Source organism: Magnolia sinica, chromosome 15, assembly GCF_029962835.1.
Source record: "Magnolia sinica isolate HGM2019 chromosome 15, MsV1, whole genome shotgun sequence".
Taxonomy (NCBI): Eukaryota; Viridiplantae; Streptophyta; class Magnoliopsida; order Magnoliales; family Magnoliaceae; genus Magnolia; species Magnolia sinica.
Window position 1 is genome coordinate 5732012 of NC_080587.1, and position 20548 is coordinate 5752559.

At 39.8% G+C, this 20548-nt stretch overlaps 2 protein-coding genes across 3 annotated transcripts; both read right to left on the reverse strand.

Annotated features, from left to right (window-relative positions):
• Positions 1–1547: 1547 nt before the first annotated feature.
• Positions 1548–4316, reverse strand: LOC131227631 (uncharacterized). The gene is made up of 3 exons (XM_058223434.1): positions 3931–4316; positions 3602–3682; positions 1548–3501 (listed from the first exon to the last, which is right to left on the reverse strand). Exon 3 carries the CDS (start codon positions 3456–3458, stop codon positions 1683–1685), a length of 1776 nt encoding a protein of 591 aa, XP_058079417.1. The 5' UTR covers positions 3459–3501; positions 3602–3682; positions 3931–4316; the 3' UTR covers positions 1548–1682.
• Positions 4317–7930: 3614 nt separating this feature from the next.
• Positions 7931–19860, reverse strand: LOC131227402 (cysteine synthase). 2 transcript variants are annotated; one of them, XM_058223198.1, is made up of 10 exons: positions 19609–19856; positions 16744–16853; positions 16532–16589; positions 15841–16104; positions 15579–15716; positions 14548–14599; positions 14399–14448; positions 13198–13257; positions 10962–11042; positions 7931–8304 (listed from the first exon to the last, which is right to left on the reverse strand). In XM_058223198.1, exons 1-10 carry the CDS (start codon positions 19813–19815, stop codon positions 8215–8217), a joined length of 1110 nt encoding a protein of 369 aa, XP_058079181.1. In that variant the 5' UTR covers positions 19816–19856; the 3' UTR covers positions 7931–8214. The 2 variants fall into 2 exon arrangements, 1 of the variants encoding a protein (XP_058079181.1); XR_009162238.1 differs by lacking the exons at positions 7931–8304; positions 10962–11042 and having other exon boundaries at positions 13206–13257; positions 14548–14595; positions 19609–19860.
• Positions 19861–20548: the final 688 nt, after the last annotated feature.

The following is a 20548-nucleotide window of genomic DNA, read 5'->3' on the forward strand; positions in this document are numbered from 1 at the left end:
GCTTATGAGGCGGTTTGGGACGGTCAAACTAAGGCTAGAAAATGTGAACCATTTAAGCAAATGGGTCGAACCCACAACAAACCATACCCAACTCAGCCCACCCATATAGATTATCAATGGGTTTGGCTAAATAGGACTAGAAAATGTGGCCCATTTAAGCAAATGGATCCAACCCACATCAAAGCGTACCCAACTCAGCCCACCCATATAGATTATCAATGGGATTGGCTAAATATGACCCCACCCAACCTGACTCAAAACCTGAAACAACAGATAGAAGATAAGTATAGATGTGATGTATGTGTATTCATTCACTAAATGGGCCTGATTATGTGTTCGTTTGGGGCCCATTTGGTTTCTGGTCGTTCGTTTCCAGAAACAAACTTGCCAGCTTTTCCAAGGAAAAACAGAAATTAAGCTTCCTCAAGATTTCCCCAGTCTCAACCAAACAGAATTTAAAATTTCCTGGAAACATTTACCCTTTCCCAAGATTCCAGAATTGGAGTTAATTTTGGAATGTTCTGTTGTTGACGTCTTAAATATGTGAGTAATAGAGTTTGTCAAAGCCATCGACAGATTGCTCGGTGCCATTGAATAGAGTTTGATGTCATCGAACAGGTGCTCGATGCCATCGGAAAAATCCAAAAAATCCATATTTTCTTGCTAAAATGTTTTTGTGATTTACAAACTATCAATGCCATCGAACTACCATCGAATGTGCCATCAAGCGTGCACGCAGAATTGCATGAGTGCAGAATTTGTTTCCAATTTCAATTGTGATTCTCGTAAAAACTATATATGTGGGTGTAATTAGGTTGTGGGAGAATCAAGAGGTCTTTCTAATTCATTCCTAGAGTTTCAAGAGCATAGCTTGGGTTGTAAAGAAAATTCAAGACTTGTTCGAATTGGTAATCTCTATCTTTTGTAATTTCTACTTTCATAGTGTGACTGTCGCTGGATGCTGTGGTTTTTTCCCTCAAGGGTTTTTCCATGTTAAATGCAGCGTGTGTGTTTGAACTTAGTTGTGCAATTGGAGTACTTTGCTTGATTCAACTTTGTGTGTTTGCTTGATTCAACTGTGTGCTTCCACAATTCCCAAACATGTTCATGGTCCCCAATGTGGATGACTAGGATCTTTTGTAAACTGTGGTTGAAATGAGAAGGGGCCTTCTTATTCTATCTCATCCACAAGCAGAGAAAGCAGGAAAATACTGGCCCACTCAATACAAGTTCTGTTTATCATGGCACCCAAACACTAAATACATAATTACAGTAGTAAAGCCACATCACAATTTGGCAATAATCCAAATTCTCCGTTCGTATGCACAAGTGAATTGAATTGCAGATAATCAGACTCACCCAAAATAAGAATGCTCAGAAAGGAAATTACAACTTGGTTATTTCCTTTCGGGTATGTTTGGTTGCACCGAATATCATGAAATCCATGACATTAGGTGAAACCGAATGCATCCAGCTATGCGAATAATAATTACAATTCAATTCAATTCAATAGTGCATCCAAAGGCACCCAAAATAACACAATGATCACACATGGAAGGAGATTCTATATTCAAAGAACTGACATAAATCCATGACTAGCAATTTTAGTTAACCTTTGATGGGAACTTCAGATTCCCATCAAATCTCTGTCATTAACAGTTACAGATTTCAGTACAAATACATCAAAGCTTCTCAGTTATCCTGATCATAAAAGAATTCACAGCAACGGTATCCAAAACAATCCAAGACGACTCGAACAACTCATGGAAAAATTCACCTCCAATCTCCTCAGCTGCAGCTCTGAATGCAGCCCCAAACGCATTCCCTTGAACCGCACCAAGCCGTGGCTTCCCGCACACCCCAACAATCAGAACCTTGCCAGGTTCTCTTGCTAAGCAAGCACAGATCAAAGGCTTCATCTTCGCCCCCTTCTCACGCAATGCGTCCATCAAGAAAAAACAGAATTTCGTCAATGCTTGCGGATAACCCAACAGCTTAGTGTCCAGTGCATCCTCGAGCTTCACCCACCGGAACTTCCGTCCACTTCGTATGAAGCCGCTTTTCATAATCGCCGAACTCCCTTGCCTCAAAACCGCCCGTTGCACCTGAATTGCATTTTGCATACCCTTTCTCAATTTATCAAGATTGCTCAAGGATAGAGCCGAATATGCAACCCAAAACTGCTCAGCAACTGAAGAATCATTCACTTCCATGAATGATTCTAGCAATGCCGTGACCCCATAAACCACATCAGCAGCCGACACCTTTGAGCTGTAACCATGCAGCCTTAGAAAGCTCCGGTAGTAGAACTCTGTCAGCCCATATTCAGGCAAGAACCTTTCAAACTCATCTTTCATTTTCTGTTTTACTTCAATGCTCATGTACTGGAATTTCTGCTGGCAATCGACAAGAGCAAACCCCATTCGGGCAAGAAGCAGCTTCAGTTTCTTCAACCCATTGTCACTCCATGTCTTCAGTTTGGTTGCGATGTAAGAAGAACAAAGCATCGAATCAAACAGGTTCCATTCCCGTAAGAGCATCAGTCTCGGTTCGTCTTCATACGCTATTCTGGAGGCATCGGGTGCTCGGATTTTTGTGCCATCTTTCAGGGTCACAGACGTAACTGCATCCAGATTACCTGAGCTGTTTATATGCTGTTCGAGCTCCATTACTCCAGCTTGGTACCGCTCATTTGTCAGCCTCTCGTGGACGAACTGATCAGTGAGAGATACACAAGCTAACCACAGCAATTCATTGGAGTTTTTCCGGAGCAAATGAGATAAATCAAACATAAGACAGCCAGACGGCCTCCCATGGAAAGTACCCAACTTGTAATACTCTGATTTCAGCTTCCCAAAAAGCTTAACAGGATCTGACTCCGATTCTTCTGAAACCCGTCTCCGCTTTCGAACCCCTCCTTCACCTTCCTCACCCTCGCTCTCACTATCCTCATCACTATCAGAGTTCTCATCAATCTCATCATCACTGTTCAAGTCTGATGCACTTGCAAGGGCAGACACATCAAAATCATAGGCCAGATCAGCCTGGTGCTCATCATCGCGGGTGTAAAGAACAACCACCTGATCATTCTGCTCGCTGAGATTGTGGAGATGGATCGGACGGTGGCTATCGACAACAAAAACACGAGCCGCTGGGCCCAGACTGAGAATCCTGCGTAGATCACGATGGCAGCCCCAATTTATGAGGAGAAGTGAGACAGGCTGATCAGACGACCGGAGATTTGGGCCTGCAAATTTGTCAATTTCGCTAAACGAGGAGATGGGGTAGCAAGAATATCTGATGGAATCGGAAGAGAGGATATGGGTTATGATTTTGAGAGCGCAGAGGGAATCAACGTCGGACGTGGATGGGAATATCAATAAAGGTGATGATGAAGAGGCAGAAGCAGCATCGCGCAATCGAGTATAGAAAGATTCTATTCTGTATTCCCTCACCATAATTCCTCAATCAGGTATTCTAAAATCAGCAAAAGAATGCAATCTTTCGTAACAAATGACGGAAAACATCATCAGATTCAAATTACAAAATCACCCAAAATTCACCCATCTATCATTTCATCTAAATACTAATTGAAACCAACCTTTTTCTCTCCCAATTCTTGTTTTCGCCCAACTCAATTCAGTAAAAATTCAACATTTCATACCAGAATCGAAATGGGTACCTAACAAAATCAATAAAAAGATTTAAAAGGGGGAAAAAGAAAGAAGAAAAAACAAAGAACAGCTACAGCTAAAACTACAATGATTGGCCAAGAACAGATTGGATTTTGCAGTCAATCTACTAAAGAAACAGATTCCCGGAAAAAATCCATTTCAAATATATCCAGAAACTAACAAAGATTCCAGTTTGGGATCGCTTTGAACTCGAAGATCTGTTTTTGTTTTTTCTAAATTTGGCGGGAAAATGTACCTGAAAATTGCTGTTCCTTAAGAAAGATCTGATTTTGGTAGAGGGATCGAAGTGGGTTTCTGCTAGAACGAGCTTCCAATTCTTCCTCTCCCTTCATCCGCCACTGAATATCAGAGAGAGAGAGAGAGAGAGAGAGAGAGAGAGGGAACGAGGGTTTTGAAGGTTTGAACTTTCGAAGAGCGTTTTGTTTTTTAGACGTTTTGAAATTCAAATTTCCGCGAAATTTTGGCGGCTAACGCGAGAATCTGAGCTTTATGAATTGGGCAGTCATTTGATACTCTGGCTGCGTGCGACGCTTGATACACAGGCCCTTAGAAATTACACGTGGAAAATATGAACTCAAATTAAACCGACTAAATTGTGGAATCATTGTTTTAAACTATATTCTAAAGATTAGATTCATTGAAAAATCCTAACCTTTTGATTCCTGGACACTTGTTTTTCTGAAATAACGCCATTGGATTCTTTTTTATTTTCAACCGTCCAGTATACTATCAGAAATCTAAAATTTAAATAATCAAATAGTTTCAAATTTTTGTTCATGATACATCTAAACTGGTACCCATAATTTGAACGGTTAATATGAATTAATATTATGCCAAGTATACAATTTTTTAGTAATTTATAACTGCCTGCGTATCATCCATCACACTGCTGGCGTATTAAGGTATTTCTCATGTGATTTATCCTTCCGGCAGTGATCCGTCATTGTCAGAGTAGGAAGATTCGCGCAGGGAGAGATTGGAGAGGCTGATTTGCGGTACGCATGCCAATGTGGAATACGTGTAAAATATCTGCACCATTTATCAGATAGATAATGATGCATGTATTCGTTTTTCTAATCTAGGTCGCCTTAGCGATCACATCAGCTACAATATAGCCAACGGTTTATATTAAACGTAAATGACTGGTCCACTAGATGACTTGATATTTTATTCACAGTACGATCACAGTGATACTAATCTGATGAATGGTCCAGATCTGAAATAAATTGGCCATGTTTGCATGCATGACGCGAATGGTCTCTTCAACTTGTCTTCAAGCGAATCGCCTTAGAATTTTTCGATAGATAAAATGTAAGAAATGCCGAGGAATATGGACCGTTGATCCTCGGCATCCTTCTCATGCACCTTTGGTCCGCCTGATGAGTTTGACACTAACTGTGGATCGGTTGTTATAAATGGTCTGACCCACTTGTTGAACGGCTCAGATTTTACGCAGGTTTGGGCTTGCGTTTCTGCCGCGAATCGCTTTGTTTCGTGATATTGCAAATGATTTTACTATCTTCCGTACAAGTCTCACCCATGTACTACTATCCGGACCATTCAAATTGCGGGGCCATCATCAATTTCAGCGCAGCTTTAAAATAACATTGATCGAGCAATCCTATCCATTGAATTGGTGTCCATTAACTGGATGGTTATAAGTACCAAGTGGTCCGAATTATATAAGGGAAAAATTCAGAAGATCAGTATCATCTCCACTTGGGTCAGTGATTTGAACGGTTTGGATGCCTGCAAAACTATGCCATGAGTACTGTGGCCGAGTCGCACCCACTATTTTAAACGGTGGCGATTATCCCTCCAGTCTAGCACCTATTTCGGACTTCCGCGGTTCACCTGCTCAACAAGGTCCGCAGCGTGTCCGGTCGCTAGTATGAACGGGACTCGCGCGCGTGCGAAGGTCCTTCACGCAACACGTGGAAACTGGCAGTGTCTGCATGATCCGGGCCGCTAATCAGGTGGGCCCCTCTTTTAAAATTCCTTTAACACGAAATTCAGGTTGGTAAACTCGTCAGGTACGCGAAATTGTAACAGGCCTGCGTAAAGGGACAGATCACATTGACCCACTTAATGAATGGCCTGGATCTTGCTCACGTGTTTCCAACAACTCCCTTCCATCTCTTGCAAGCAACGCCCATTACCAGGGGATATGGCCAACATAATTTGTGGGCCCTACATAGGGTTGGCTCGCTCGGCCGACCCTGTTTTGAAAGTAGAAAAAAAACCCATGGTCAAGATCCTAGCCCAACAAGAGCCACTCGAGCTAATTGCCAGTACGACTGTCCCAAGTGTCCAAGATCCAGACCCTTCATCAGGGAAACGGATTGGCTACTTCCCCTGACACCAGCCAATGGCTGGTGGTCGGTGCTCTGTGGGCCCACCATGATGTATGTGTTTCATCCATGCCGTCCATCTATTTTTACAGATCATTTTACGGTATGAGACAAAAAATGAGGTATATCCCAATCTCAAGTGGACCATATTACAGGAAACAGTGTTGAATGAGTGTCGACCATTAAAAACATTTTGGGGGTCATAAAAGTTTTGGATCAAGCTGATTTTTGTTTTTTTCCTTCAAATGGGCCTGTATGACCTAATCAACATATTGGATGTTAAATAAACAGTACAGTGGCCCTTAGGAGGATTTTAATGGTGGATATCCAATCACTATTGTTTCCATGCGGTGTGGTCCTCATGAGATTTATATCCCTCTCATTTTTGGGATCAAGCACTAAAATGATCTGTAAAAATGGATGAACGGAATTGATGAAATACACACATCATGGTGGGGCCCACAGAACACAGAACACCAACCACCAGCCACGGGGCCGGTGGCAGGGGGAGTAGCCAATCCGTTCCCCTTCATCAGGGTCCATTACCTAACCTATGGCCCACTTTACCAGAAATCTCAAATGTAATAAACAAGGCTCTCATGGATAGTGGGGCTGCCAATCAGAGCACGCTGACTTTTGTCCTGGACATGACTGACACATGTGCAACGTTGCCACGTGTGAAAGATGCGTGCCACAGTGCATTGAAAGAAATATACAATTCTCAACACAAACAACCCAGTTCTTGTTCAGCCAGCATTCTGTATGGTGGGACCACCTTCCCCTGATCCACACCCTCCATCTGATGAGACACATGGATCGATGTTGCCAAATCAGTTCACCCAGTGGGTAATCCTAGCCATCCAATGATTAAGATACAAAGGTACTTGAGAGAATAAAATGGCAGACGGACGGTCCTCTTATTCAACAGAAAAAACGCATGCCCAGTCAACAAGATGAACGGTCTGGATCTATTGGTGTGCCCTACCTGTATGGAACCCTGAACATTTCTAATTTAGTAACATGGCAAGATTTGATTGGTCCAACCTCCTACACAGAACCACTTTCAAACATGCTTCGCTGGACCCACTCTAATGGTTGCAAAGTCCAATCAAATCTCTGCTTTGATTGACGCAGGACAACTAAAGCTCGGGCAAATCAATCCATTTATGTCATAGTCAACGTCTCACATCCCATAGTTAGGTCCTCGACCTGGGTGGGCACTATATCACATGAGTTCCACCTCACACGAGCCACATGCCCCACATCCCATAGTTATGTCCTCGGCCTCCTCATGGGCCCCACATAACATGGATTCCACCTCACACGAGCCATCCGCCCCACACGGGCTGCCCACCCTAAGTATGCCCCCGCATCTCACAAGTCACCCCACTCGAGCACAGTGTGAAAATGCCCCTGCATTACCGATGTTTAGTGACCCAATCCACTCCCGAGTTTTGGGCCATGAAACCTCCTCATTTGGAACTTAGTTTGTAGATGTGGAGCCATGGTTGCCCTATCCAAGTCATTGATCTGACAGCCCCCATCATGGATGGACGTTTGCCACCCAAAATCTCACAAATTGGAATATCCTAACAATCCAATCTTTGGGCTTTCATCCATTGAATGTGGTTTTGTCCATGCATTTCCTTTTAGCCATGTACTTGCATGTCGTCTGCGGAAAGGTTAGAGTTCACCAATTGAGAGGATATTTTGGGAATCGTCCATCCACGATGGGGACCATCGGATGAATAGCTTAGATAGACCAATCATGGCCCTACATCTACAAACTAAGCTCAGAACTCAGCCTCATGAAATATTACTAAAATTCAGAAGCCTCAGATGCAGATGGGGAACCCTGAAACTGAAAGTACTAAAAACTGCACATTCAACAAAAAGGGGGTGAAAAACCTGCATTTCCATCTCTCAAAAATACATTTCTTTGGGATTCCGCAAACTTGGTAGAGAATGAAAATTTTCGATCTGGAGACTACATTACATTAAAGAAAAAAAGGTGAAAGATTACCTTAATATATGACATTTATGCTTTTTTTTGCATTCCCGCTTTTCGTCTGCTCTTTTACAGTAATTTGTGGATGTCTCCCATGACATGAAGACACTTTCTTTCCATTATGGTGATGTATCTCTTCCTTTTTAACGGTTTAAAATCATTATGTTTCTCGCATTTTCCGAACTTCCTCGTGTATGGAATGGAAAAGAATAGTGGGGATGTATCTTTCGCCGAAGCTTGGGAAAACCACCTGCACCAGATAGCAGCCATGTAACGGTTTTCCAAATGGACCCATGAAGCAAGAATTGGAAATATAGAGAAATGCCCCATGCAGATGCATCTATGGAAGCCAATCATAAGTGACCAATGTGTGGTAACTCGGGCTTGTGCACTCTCCGTGTCATTCATCAGGCGAGTCCAATGGAAAATGATCCCTAGCCCAAAAACCAGGCTGGTCCACTCATCAGGTGGACCACACATCTATAAGAAAAGTGCATGGTTACAAAATGGATGAGAAGTGGTTCACAATCAGCATGCATGTCTGGTCTACAACATACCATCAATCTGCCAGATAAAATGGGACAGATCTAGCACACTACTAGTATGGAATGTCTGGGATGAATTTGCAAGCTGCACTCTTGGTTTCAAGTAGGAAGAGATTGTTGATGCAGAGACTTTTCAAGAAATGATAGCTAAAGGAGGAAAAAAGCCAGCCATTCACAGTTCAAAATAAAATTCTAGGATTTGTTAATTGTTGTGCAACAAAAGAAAATTTCCAGAAAACTTTCAATTTCAAATTGCAATGGATAATTGGGTTTATTTATTTATTTGCCAACCACAAGTTTAACTCTGCCAGTGAGAGTATGTGTTCCCATTGCCAGTCCAAGCCTGGATAAAGGAGCGAGGTATTAAAAAACGGTAATGGCAGTTATGCAAGGGTAACAGTGGGAACCGTTACACATTACGGGACCATAGTGGCCATTACAAAAAAAAAAAAAAAAAAGGCCCATAACGGCTCATTACGAGACCGATACAGTTTTTTTTAATTTTAGAAAGAAAAAAAAAATATGATTGTAATGGCCATTACACATGCACAACGGCCATGGCCACCGTTAACGTTATTGAATATCCCAAGGAGGTGGCTTCTATCAAGTTGGCAACGGCATCAAACTTCCACCTCGAACTTTTTTCATGATGATGAACCTCGTGTTCCTGGCAGAAAGGCCAAGGCCCTATTTGGTACATGCATAAAAATGAGCCATGTTCACGAGGTGGGACCTGTGAGTCATGTTTCTGAATGTTGATATTGGTCGGCATATCGGCCTAGCGAAAAAATGATACGATACAACGTCGCGTATCAGTATCAGTATCAGGGCCGTATTGGTCAAGTTTTTTTTTTTAGCAAAAAAAAATATGAATAAAAATTAGAAAAAAAGAATGAGATATCTAAGAATCTATCTTCTTTTTTTTTGTGTGTTTTGACTATATATTTAATGATGTATTAGAGCATTCTTTGATGAGAATGTTGTTTGTCAATTTGATTTGTCGAAGGTCAATTGAATGGGCCCTAATTGAACACAAATCTAACATGATTTGATAAGCAATGGCCCCTTACATAGGAAATACAACAAAAAGAAGATGAAAATATTTATTTATTTTTTATTTTTTTTTAAAGTAAAGGTTTACCCTTCTTTCCCATTTTTCCCATACTGATCTACTTCGCTTCGATTTGTCAAATCTCATTCAAATAATTTTTTTGATCCCAAAATAGGTCTAGATCTAGCTGATGAGCTTTTAAGATGTTTCTATGGTTTAAATGAAAAGAAGAAGAGACATGAGTGAATTATATTTTTTAAAAAAAAAAATTTCAAAATTGGGGTTTTATGGGCATATCGACACTGTATCATTGTTGTTATGCCCCATATCAGCCGATACAAACCGATACGGGTCAATTTAATCGTATCGGGTCGATACAATCCCATATTGCGTATCAACTCATGCCGATATGGATAAGATACGGTTGTATCAGTCAATACAATACCAATATTCATATCCATGGGTATGGTACCCTTCAATGTCCATTTAAAACCAAAAGTTCACGACTCTCCAAAGACTAATTGCATAGGTAAATTTGTCCATAGCCACTAACGCTATATATAGTAGAGATATTCAAGCACATAGCTGCAGATCTATTATTCTTAATCCTGATAAAATTACTATATGTAGTTCTTCATTCAGATCAGACTAATTTCTTATGCATTATATGTACAACCGACATGACTGACTTTCATGCACAAATCTTCCATTCTGGGAATTGAATCAATTCACACAAACAAAAACGGTTACATGGAAATCAACCAGTCTGGGTGCAGATATGAATTCACTTGTTTTATGGGCTAGACTATGGTATTTGTAACTTGCTTTGGCTTAAACTATCAGTGACTTGTTGATTTGTTTCTCTGTACATGCGGCAACCCTGCATGGGATCCAAACCCATCATCAGATCGGCTCTACCTCAACCGGGCCACAACCCAAAAGTCAAATTGATCTGACAATCACAACCATTCTACTGCAGGACTTGGGAAAAGAGTATAGATGGTTATTTATAAAATTTAAATAAATAAATAAAAAAGAGGAGTCAAATGGAAGTTCCTTTTCCCTCCCTTTTTTCCATAAAACACACCAAGCCAAAGCTTAGTTTTGTCTAATTGGTGTGAATTTCAGCATGCAGCTCACACAACGTAGTTCCAAGAAGAAGATTGGTTTGGATCTTGTACGCATTTGCCACGTGTGAAAAGCAAATTGCTGATAACTAAGGTGAAAGGAAGTGAAAAAGGTTATACTAGGTTTCTCCATTGTATTACAGCATATTTCATTGAAAGAAGTTCACAAACTAAGATTCCTTACAGTGATGAGCTTTCCAGCATTTTCAGGTCTTTTCGCAACACTAATTGCAGCAGCGGCAGCAGCTCCGGAAGAAATACCAACCTATGAATGTGTGTAATTGTTCAGCATAACAGAAAAGGCAATTTATTAGATCTATTTTAAGTAGATCTAGTGCAAGACCTTTGAAATAAATTGAGAATACCAACATTATTTCATCCAAGATTCAGTATTTCAGTACAGGAGAACAAAAGTTTTGATTCTATTGAAATGCTGAAAAGAGTTTACAAGCTTGGGCAATGAAGAGAAAGGAGTTTGGATGCCATTAAATCATAGTCGATTGCCCAGTGTAGATATAAGCCATCCGTGTTAAAATCTTAGAAGTCTCACAGACTTGACTCTATCAAGACATTGGTCTAGTTAAACAGGAATCATGTGGCATGTGGCCCACATCTTTCAATGTATTCCCACATTTTTTTATTCTGGGAAGTGGGGTCACATGGTTCTGTAATCCAAAGCGTTGATCTATTGTGCCCAAGGTATTCAATAACAGTGATGGCCGGTGTAATGACCATTACAATATGGACAGCATGGCCTTTACAGCCCTAAAAAGGTCAAAATGTTTTTAAAGGAAAAAATGTATCAACCCCGTATCAGCCCGTTACAGGCCATTATTTAGATCAGGCATTACAGCCCTGTAACACGTAACAGTTCCCACCGTTACCGTTACCTAACAGCCATTACTGCTTTTAAACAAAATTATTGTCTCCCATTGTGTATGAACAATGCCTTAAAAATCACTTTATAAAAAAAAAAAATGCCTTAAAAATCTCCATCATAGGAAAAGTTAAAGCTTTTGGCTTGTGGTGTACAGATAGATAGTTAACAAGAGAAAATACAACAAAATCCACATTCAACTAAAAACAGTCCTAATGTTGGTCGATGGAATTCCAATTGGGACTTGGGACATTCACCACCAATGGTCGAACTCAACAAACCTTGGTTGGGATTATCTCCATTTGTAACAATTGGAATTTTGTATATACCATCCTAAGAAAGTAGCCGCATATCATATAATTCCTCCAGGTTTAAAAGAGTTATTTAACAACCTGAAAAAAGTCAATCGATTACTTGAATTATTCCATCTACCCCTCATGAACTCAAAAGTGTCTAAATACAACGCAAGCTCTTCATGCTCAAAAGGCTGGATCAAGTATTCAACTTAGTTCGAACTCAACTCAAACTTGGGTTTCATGGACCCAAATTGTTGTTTTAAATCTTTAAACCTTTAGAAATTAAAACATGGAAGGTGGGTCTCATTATTAGAAATTTAAGGAGATGTAATCATTAAACACTACAAAGAGAAAAGAAACCCACCTAAGGACATGAGTAAGTTGACCTGACTCAATCAATACTTGGATCAAGTCAAAACTAGGGCTGTCAATGGGTAACTGGATCCATGGATACCCGATGGACCCGACCCGTTTTTAATGGGTCTCCAAGTCCCATTTTTTGGACCCATTAAGAAATCAGGTCAGGTTTAGGTCTCGCCTTTTGGACCCGGTTGAAAATCAGGTCTAACCAGGTTTGGGTTGGATCCAAGTGGGATTCAGTTTTAATAGTAAATGTGTATATGTTTAATATGTGTTGATTATTATAGTAAAAGAAATGAGGTTTCCTAAGCCACACACATGTAAGAAAGCCCATTTCCACACCATGCATGTGTCAGAGTGGCATTTGTGTAAGCGATCTCATCCATCTATCAGGTGGACCCAACCATGTAAATGCTCATATTTGTCCCAAACCCAACTCAAAACCTAGATCCAAAGACCGGACAGGAAACCGAACTCAATTGGCTCTGGGTCCGGGTCTTCAAGGATTAGAACTAGACCCAAAAGGAGATGGACACACAAGGACTCACACCTGGCAGACCTAAACCCGGTTAGCCGGTGTGCGGGTACTACAGGACTTGACCCATTGACAGCCCTTGTCAAAACAGACGATTACTTCCAAACTGGAAAAAGCTCAACCAAGTACTCAAAAATCATGTACTCAACCAAGTTCTGCGTTGACTCTTAACTTGGGCTCTATGGAGCCTGAGTTGGTAAGAAGGAAAAGGGATCACTTACGACCTCTTAACCATCTTATCAGTTATCATAAGTTCATACTAACTTAGAAGAGGACTATTGCATAAAAAAAACTTAGAAAAGGACTATGAAATAATGATGTGTCAGTGAGTTTGCAATTGGTAAAAATGTACCAGCAACCCTTCCTTCAATGCCAACTCCCTTGCCATTTCAACTGCTTCACCAGTCGTCACCTAAAAATTTACTAAAATAAATCAATACCAACCCACTCAATTGTCAAATACAAAGGCCAGATAGGAAGAAAACCGTAGAGAACAATCAAACCAAGAACTGGAGTATAAACGAGAATCCATGTTGCTATTTGATCGATTTTAGGGTCCACTTGGATACACTTTCACAAAAGGTGGGTTCGAAGCCTGTGTTTTCGAGTTTGCATTTTAGTGCCTATTTGTCAAGCGGTGAAATGGGAGTTTTGCAAATCATGCAAACGCACATCAAAAACCTCAGTTTGACTCAAAGGGGTTCAAACCTCAAAGTCCCCTTTGGAAGGTGCGTCCAAATGGGCCCTTAGGTAGTGTTTGAAAGTTACTCATGAATCGGCTCTATTTGACTCTTCCAGTGTACTAACTTTGTTTTGAACCGACCGAGCACTTAGGTGTCACTGAAAATTGAAACCCAAATGAGCAGGATATCATTTTCTGTTTTGCTGCCCCAAAATAACATTTTGTTTCTTAGCTGAGATGAACAAGAATTTTTATTTTTTGAAGGGGGGGGGGGGGGATGCTCCAGTTCCATTTCCCAAGATACTTTCAAAACTATTCCCTTTTTGAAAAATAGTTTTGAAAGATACTTGGGGTCTGAAAAGGCATATAGCTCCAGCTGCACTTCCCAAGATACTTTGAAAACTTTCTTCTTCTTCTTTTTTTTTTTTTTTAGAAAGAGCTTTGAAAGATACTTTCAAAACTATCCTTAACTAAGTACCATTTTGCTAATGAGGAAATATATGATGCTCGACCAAGCTTTTTGTTCTGCCCAACAAACTGTAACATGTTGGGCGCACCTCCTGGTGATCCAAAAAAAATTACATGGTAGCCCATCCATGCTGGAGGGGAGATAATCCCCAAAATGTCCTCCATCAGATTATCCTATGCCAGATAGGCTAAGCATTTTCCCTGCTTTTCTGTCCTGAAACATGGTTGACATAAGAATGGGTAGTTCCTTTTCTTATCTCAAGCATGCTTTGGCACTCGCCCATCATGTCCAGCATGGGTAACCACAGGCACCCAACCTAAGATGCCGAACTGCTGAATAATACACAGCACTTGAATGGGCTACTAAATTGAGTGGAAGTAAAACAAAGTAAAGCAGCCTGACCTTCAAAACCTCGTCAAGCAATTTAACATCCAAAATGCTCGGCACATAACCTGCACCAGCATTTTATATGTCATAAGCAGTGAGCAGCACATGGCAAGGGATTTTCAAGAAGCTTAAAAAGGACTGCAGTAAGAGTAGATTCCATTCACCTGGATGTTCCCCAGAAATAATACTTGTCTCGGCCGGTTCTACTCCAACTACCTAGGCAAAAGGAAACATGTGAAGATAGTAAACTAGTAAGTTACAAGTATTTGAACCTTGGTTTGAAAACATTAGAAACAAACAAATAGCTCAAGAAAAGTGGGCCCATTTTTCTGCCTCCCTCCCCCACACACCCACACCAATGGTTGGGGTTTCAGCATCAGGGGTGAAGATACCGTCCCTGAAAAGTCAATTCTTTATTTGCTAAGACTCAGAAGAACCTTCCTCTTACAAGTGGCCCATCAAGTAGGCCACATAAGGTTCAGGCCACCATTTGTACATGTTTAAACTTAAAACTAAAGCTTTGTACATGGATGAAACCTATTTTGAAGTGCATGGATAAGCGTTTGCAGGTGGGCGCACGTGCATGATTTTGAAAGATCTTAATTTTGGTTAGGTCGTAGGATCTTGTTCCCCCTTATAGAAGCTATTGGAAAGCTAAAAGACAGATGAGGAAATAGAGAAATATAATCTTTTACTGGTATGTACTCTTATGTAATGGTGTCTACATGTAGATACAGCTTTCCATCTTAGCAATGTCCAGAAGACCATCATCGTCATCACCTTACCTTGACCGAAAATGAGGTTTGCGCAATTTGCCAATCTACCCATAAACATTTTGCAAAAGACAAACTGTTTGGCCCATCCATAATGCGTGGATGGCAGGATGCCTCCTCTCTTCCTGCCCCTGTGCCCAAACACAGACGGGATATGGAAACTGGGTTGCGAACAGGCTGAGCTGTCTGTATTGGATGGGCACTAAGCTCTTAGGGTGCATTTGGTTGCACCAAATATCATGAAATTTCATGATATCTTTTCACCAAATTAGACTTATTTGGTGCAACCAAATCCACCCTTAATATCATGAAAGTGCAAAATATCATCAAATTTCATGGTATTTGGTACAACAAAAGGCACCCTTAATTAGCAAAGGAAGAAAAGTTTTTTTAAGTGGAAAAAGGAGGAGAACATTTCAAACCTTAATATCTTGGTTCATCATTTTCAGATACCGCCCCGTGCCTGTGACGGTACCTCCAGTTCCAATTCCCGCAACAAGAATGTCAACACTGCCCAGGGTGTCCTCCCATATTTCCGGGCCTGTAGTTTCGAAGTGTATCTGTAATTCATCCAAACAAAATCTCAAATGAAATAAGGAAAAGAAATTGATATCTAGACAGCATGCAGCTTTTACAATCCAAGTTTTGAATGGAAACAGAAGCTAGTTAATTTGGACCCAAAACCTTTGTATTGGCCGGATTATCAAACTGCTTAAACATGTAAGCATTTGGTGTTGTGCGGGCTATTTCTGCGGCTCTATCAACGGCTCCTTTTATTCCTTTTGTTGGGTCCGTCAAAACAATCTCTGCCCCAAATGCGCGAAGAAGAACACGCCTCTCGAGATGTATAGACGCAGGCATGGTTACAATAAGCCTGTATCCCCTGGCTGCAGCAACAAAAGCAATACCAACTCCTGTATTTCCACTAGTCGGTTCTACTAAAATTGTCTGCATGAAAATAGAAATCTGTATGTGATGTATGATGCTCTAGAAGCTTAAAAGGCCGTCACATGAAGCAATAAAAGAAGCTGATATTTGTTAAGCCCACACGCACCTCTACACACAGTCATGCATGCCATGTGTAGAACATCTAAGCCGTGCATCAAATGGCCTCGCCATGTAGACAGCCCCACATGAAAAATCAGGCCAGTTAACTCACCACGCGGCTACGCATGCATGAAAAGATGGATGGCTTAAAAAGTTGTGAATGGTCTCCATTCAAATACACGTCCCCCCAATTAGTAGACTAGCCAGACTTTTGGATTGGATCATTTATACAGTGGGGCCAATCTGATGCATGGCTACCATATCATATATACAGTGGGTGCATTGCGTAAAGATGTGAATGGGCTCAGCAAAACTAAAAGAAGCTAACCTTTCCTGGAGAAATAACTCCTCTTTCTTCAGCATCCAATATCATACTATGCCCGATTCTGTGATGTCATCTATAGATCATTAAATCATCTCATGACAATTTAGAAAGAGCTACGACCAAGAAAAATGCCACCATCCATTCAAAAAACCAGAAAAAATAAAGAAAGAAATAAATAAAGAAAAACACCTCCATGACCATGGGAGAAAAGTCACCTATCCTTGACACTTCGGCAAGGCTCCATGGACTCGAGCTTTGCAGCAACATTTGCTACACAACCTTCCACAACATGGTTGAGATATATCATTGGAGTTTTCCCAATCAACTGATTCAAAAATACAAATCAGATAATCAGTTATGGCTTCAAACTTGTCCAATACCCATTAAAGTATGTGGCCTACACATATTACTTTGTGCATAAACGGATGAAGTTATTTGCTTCTTCCAATTTCAATTCTTATAATTGGAAAGACAAGGGAGGGCATAAACAGAAAGCTAGACTTATGGAGGGATGATTTAGAATCTAAAGGATTTAAAATTAGTCAAACTAAAACAAAGTGTATATATGGAGTGCAACTTTAGTAATAATAGGAGTGACAACAAAGAATTAGTTAAGATTGCTTATCAAGAAGTTTCCTAGAATGGCCACTTTCGGTACCTTGGGTCAATAAATGAGTGGAGAGATTGAAAAGGATGTTGCCCAAAGAATTCAAGCTGGTTGGAAGAAATGGAGATGCACCTCTAAAGTTTTATGTGATCATCGTATATGCCCTCAAACTGAAAGGGAAATGGGAAGCTATTAGACCAGCCATGCTTTATGGGACAGAATGTTGGGCAATTAAAGAATAACATCTTCACAGGATGAGTGTAGTTGAAATGAGGATGTTCAAATGGATGAGTGGCAAGAAAAGGAAGGATAGAATTAAAAATGAATGAATTCGAGCGAGCTTAAGAGTACCAATAGGTAATAAGATGAAGGAAAGTAGACTTAGATGGTTTGGTCATGTGCAACGGATACCAAGAATCGAACCGCTTAGTAATAAGTCAGTACAAGATGATGGCTCTAAAAGGGCAAGGGGAAGATCCAAAGGGACCTGGATGGAGGTAGTAAGAAAAGACTCGATGGCCTATGGTCTAACTAAAGGCCTGGCCCTTAATAGAGTGGAATGGTAATCAGGATTCAAGTAGCTAGCCCCGATTAATTAGGATAAGGCTTAGATGATGATGATAATGATTAGCAATAATAACAACACATCATTTTGATTTCTCAGAGTCTATAGGTTTTTATATCAAACAATTACATCCAAAGAATCACATTCATATAGAACATGCATCCAAAAACCATAATTTTATTCAGAATAAACATACCATCAACAAAACATGTCATATTTGTTAATGGTTATTGGTTAATCTTGGTGGATCCCACACATGGGTCCCCTTGCTTAGCTTAGTAGGCTTTTAGTCTATTATTTTGTTAGTTGCACATGGAATAGATACGAGAACATAGGTTATAACTCTCATTATATAATGGGGTGTTGCTGAGTGTAAAAAGTGCATTTGTAGGATAAAGTGTTCTTTTCTGTTTTCTCTTGTGCCTTAAATTTTTCTCTTTTTCACATTATCTGTTCAAGTGTGATAGCTTCCTTTGGGTGGGCCCCTTGTTCATGTGTGTGTACACATGTGGTTTTGCAAGGGCTGCTAGTTCACATGATTCTCTAGGTTTTCCATAGGAACTCTGGTGGAGTTGGCACGAAAACCATCTAGGTTGATCATTATCACACGTGTGTTATATCTACAGAGCATTTGCAATTGTCCAATGCATGTTGTGATATCTATAATTCGTTCCATGATCATGCCACCTACAATATTAGGGTTGCTCCCCAAGCAGGAAAAAAAAAAGTCCGCTGAATCAAATCTTGCAAAAGCCTTAATGCTCCTCACCCATTTGATCACCTTTTCCAAGCCTAGAGAAAAGCATCATTTTTCGTTCACAGATTTAGGGGGGGAAAATTGACAAATGTGTGCTGTGTAATAATATTTAGTTAATGATGTGGTAAAGTGAAAAATGTTTTTTATGTTGGAATGTGCAAATACCCTTCTAAAATAAATAGAAAACAAATTTCCAAAAATAACATTTCCCATGACACTTTGAATCAGTTTCCCAACACGAACAAAAAGATATAAATAAAAAATAAAAATCAAACAAACAAATCTACCATCACTCTCCATGCCACTTCCAATCAAAATCTCAGTAAATAAATAAAAAAACAAAAAAAAAGGACCTAAAAATAATGCCAAAGGAAACATTCAAACAAACAACATCCAATAAATTTCGAAAATAATAATGAAAGAAAAGAAAAGGAAAACCATCCAACCCATTTAAATGAGACTTTAAACCCAATAAAATTCTACAAAAAATGAAACACAACTAAGAAATCATGCATATTAAAAAATAAATAAATAAAATAATATTTAAAAAAAAAAAAAACCATTTAAATGGCACTTCCAAACTAATCTTTTATCCAAACATTCAGCACCCAAAAAGAAAGAGGGTTGCTCAAGTACATCCTGACCTATTGCAAGATGATACTTTAGGACTTTATCCATTGGATTTTATTTTTTTAATGACCCAAATGGTGCTCAGTTTGGATAAGGGGTGTCCAAAAATATTTACCAGATTGAATATTTCAACCCTTTGATTACACAGGTTATGGTGACCGTCCATTTTCAAAGCAAAAGAACCAAGTATGAAATGGTTGAAATAACCCAATTTAAGAGACTTTATTTGTTGTCTGTCTACTACACAAGTTAAGACTCGTCATATAAAAGGTTTGGATCATTGGAAGATGATTCAGATTCAAATGCAAACCTAACGTATCACATTGCAAACCTCCCGAAAAACTCAAACAAGAGACCAAAAAAAAAAAATCTAGTAGAATTGAAAAAGAATACAACCCTCTTAAATGAACGGCAATTCAAAATCAAATGAACAAGGCCATTCAACGGCAATTCAAAATCAAATGCATAAGAATATTTCTTATTTAAGAGAATAATAAAACGAAAAGGGGAAAAAAAATCACCTGAGTTACATCGTCGGCGATGTTGACGGTCTCGAGCTCTTCTCTGAGGCAGGGAGAGGTTGATTTGGGAGAAAGGGAGATGGGTTTTTTCGCAGAGACGCTATTGATGCGAAATGGGGTTGGAGATTTGAAAGAGAAGAAGGTAATCCGCCGAGAATGAGAATGAAATGAGGTGGGAAAGAGGAGAGGAGGCGGAGTTACAGCCATTTGCTGAGGTTTTTGCAGGGTTTTAGCAGAGAAGAGGACTGAAAGGATTTTATTATCCGGTTTTGTTGTGGCGTTATTTTATACTCTGAAAGAGTATGATTGCTAGTACACATGCAAACATAAATTGTATATTTGGAATATATGTATGTCAAATAAACGGATCAGATTTCGGGAAATTCTGTAGATTGGATATATGATATAAAAAAAAAATTTAATAAGGTTTATTAGATAATTAATACATCTGATTAATTGATATTTGTTTCTTTAATTTATACCGTCCATTGCATTTAAATTTAGCCGTCCATTAAATGTCTAAGAATCTTCCGGTTAGGATTGTATTTTAGCGTTGTTTTTAGGCTATGGCTAATCTCCATGCTGGTCCACTATTTGAATTTAATTGAGGAACATATATGCCACGTGGATTATTTATACTGCATAAGTAGTACCATATTCTGTCAAAGTAATTACTTCAGTAATTTTCACTTCAAGGTATTCATGCCTTTCAAAAGCTCCTTCGGTGGAGTTAATTCTATTGAGGTTTGATGATTCCACACGCGTGCCCACACGCAGACACACGTGCGAGGTTGGAAGACCAGAGCTGATCTGAGCCTTTCATCAGAGATCATACTTGAATCATTTGCATTAAAGAGCAGGCATTTGGCTTAGTTGGGCCACAGATGTACCAAATAAACTGACCGTCGAAACAGAATTTCTAGCCCTCCATTTGTTTTGT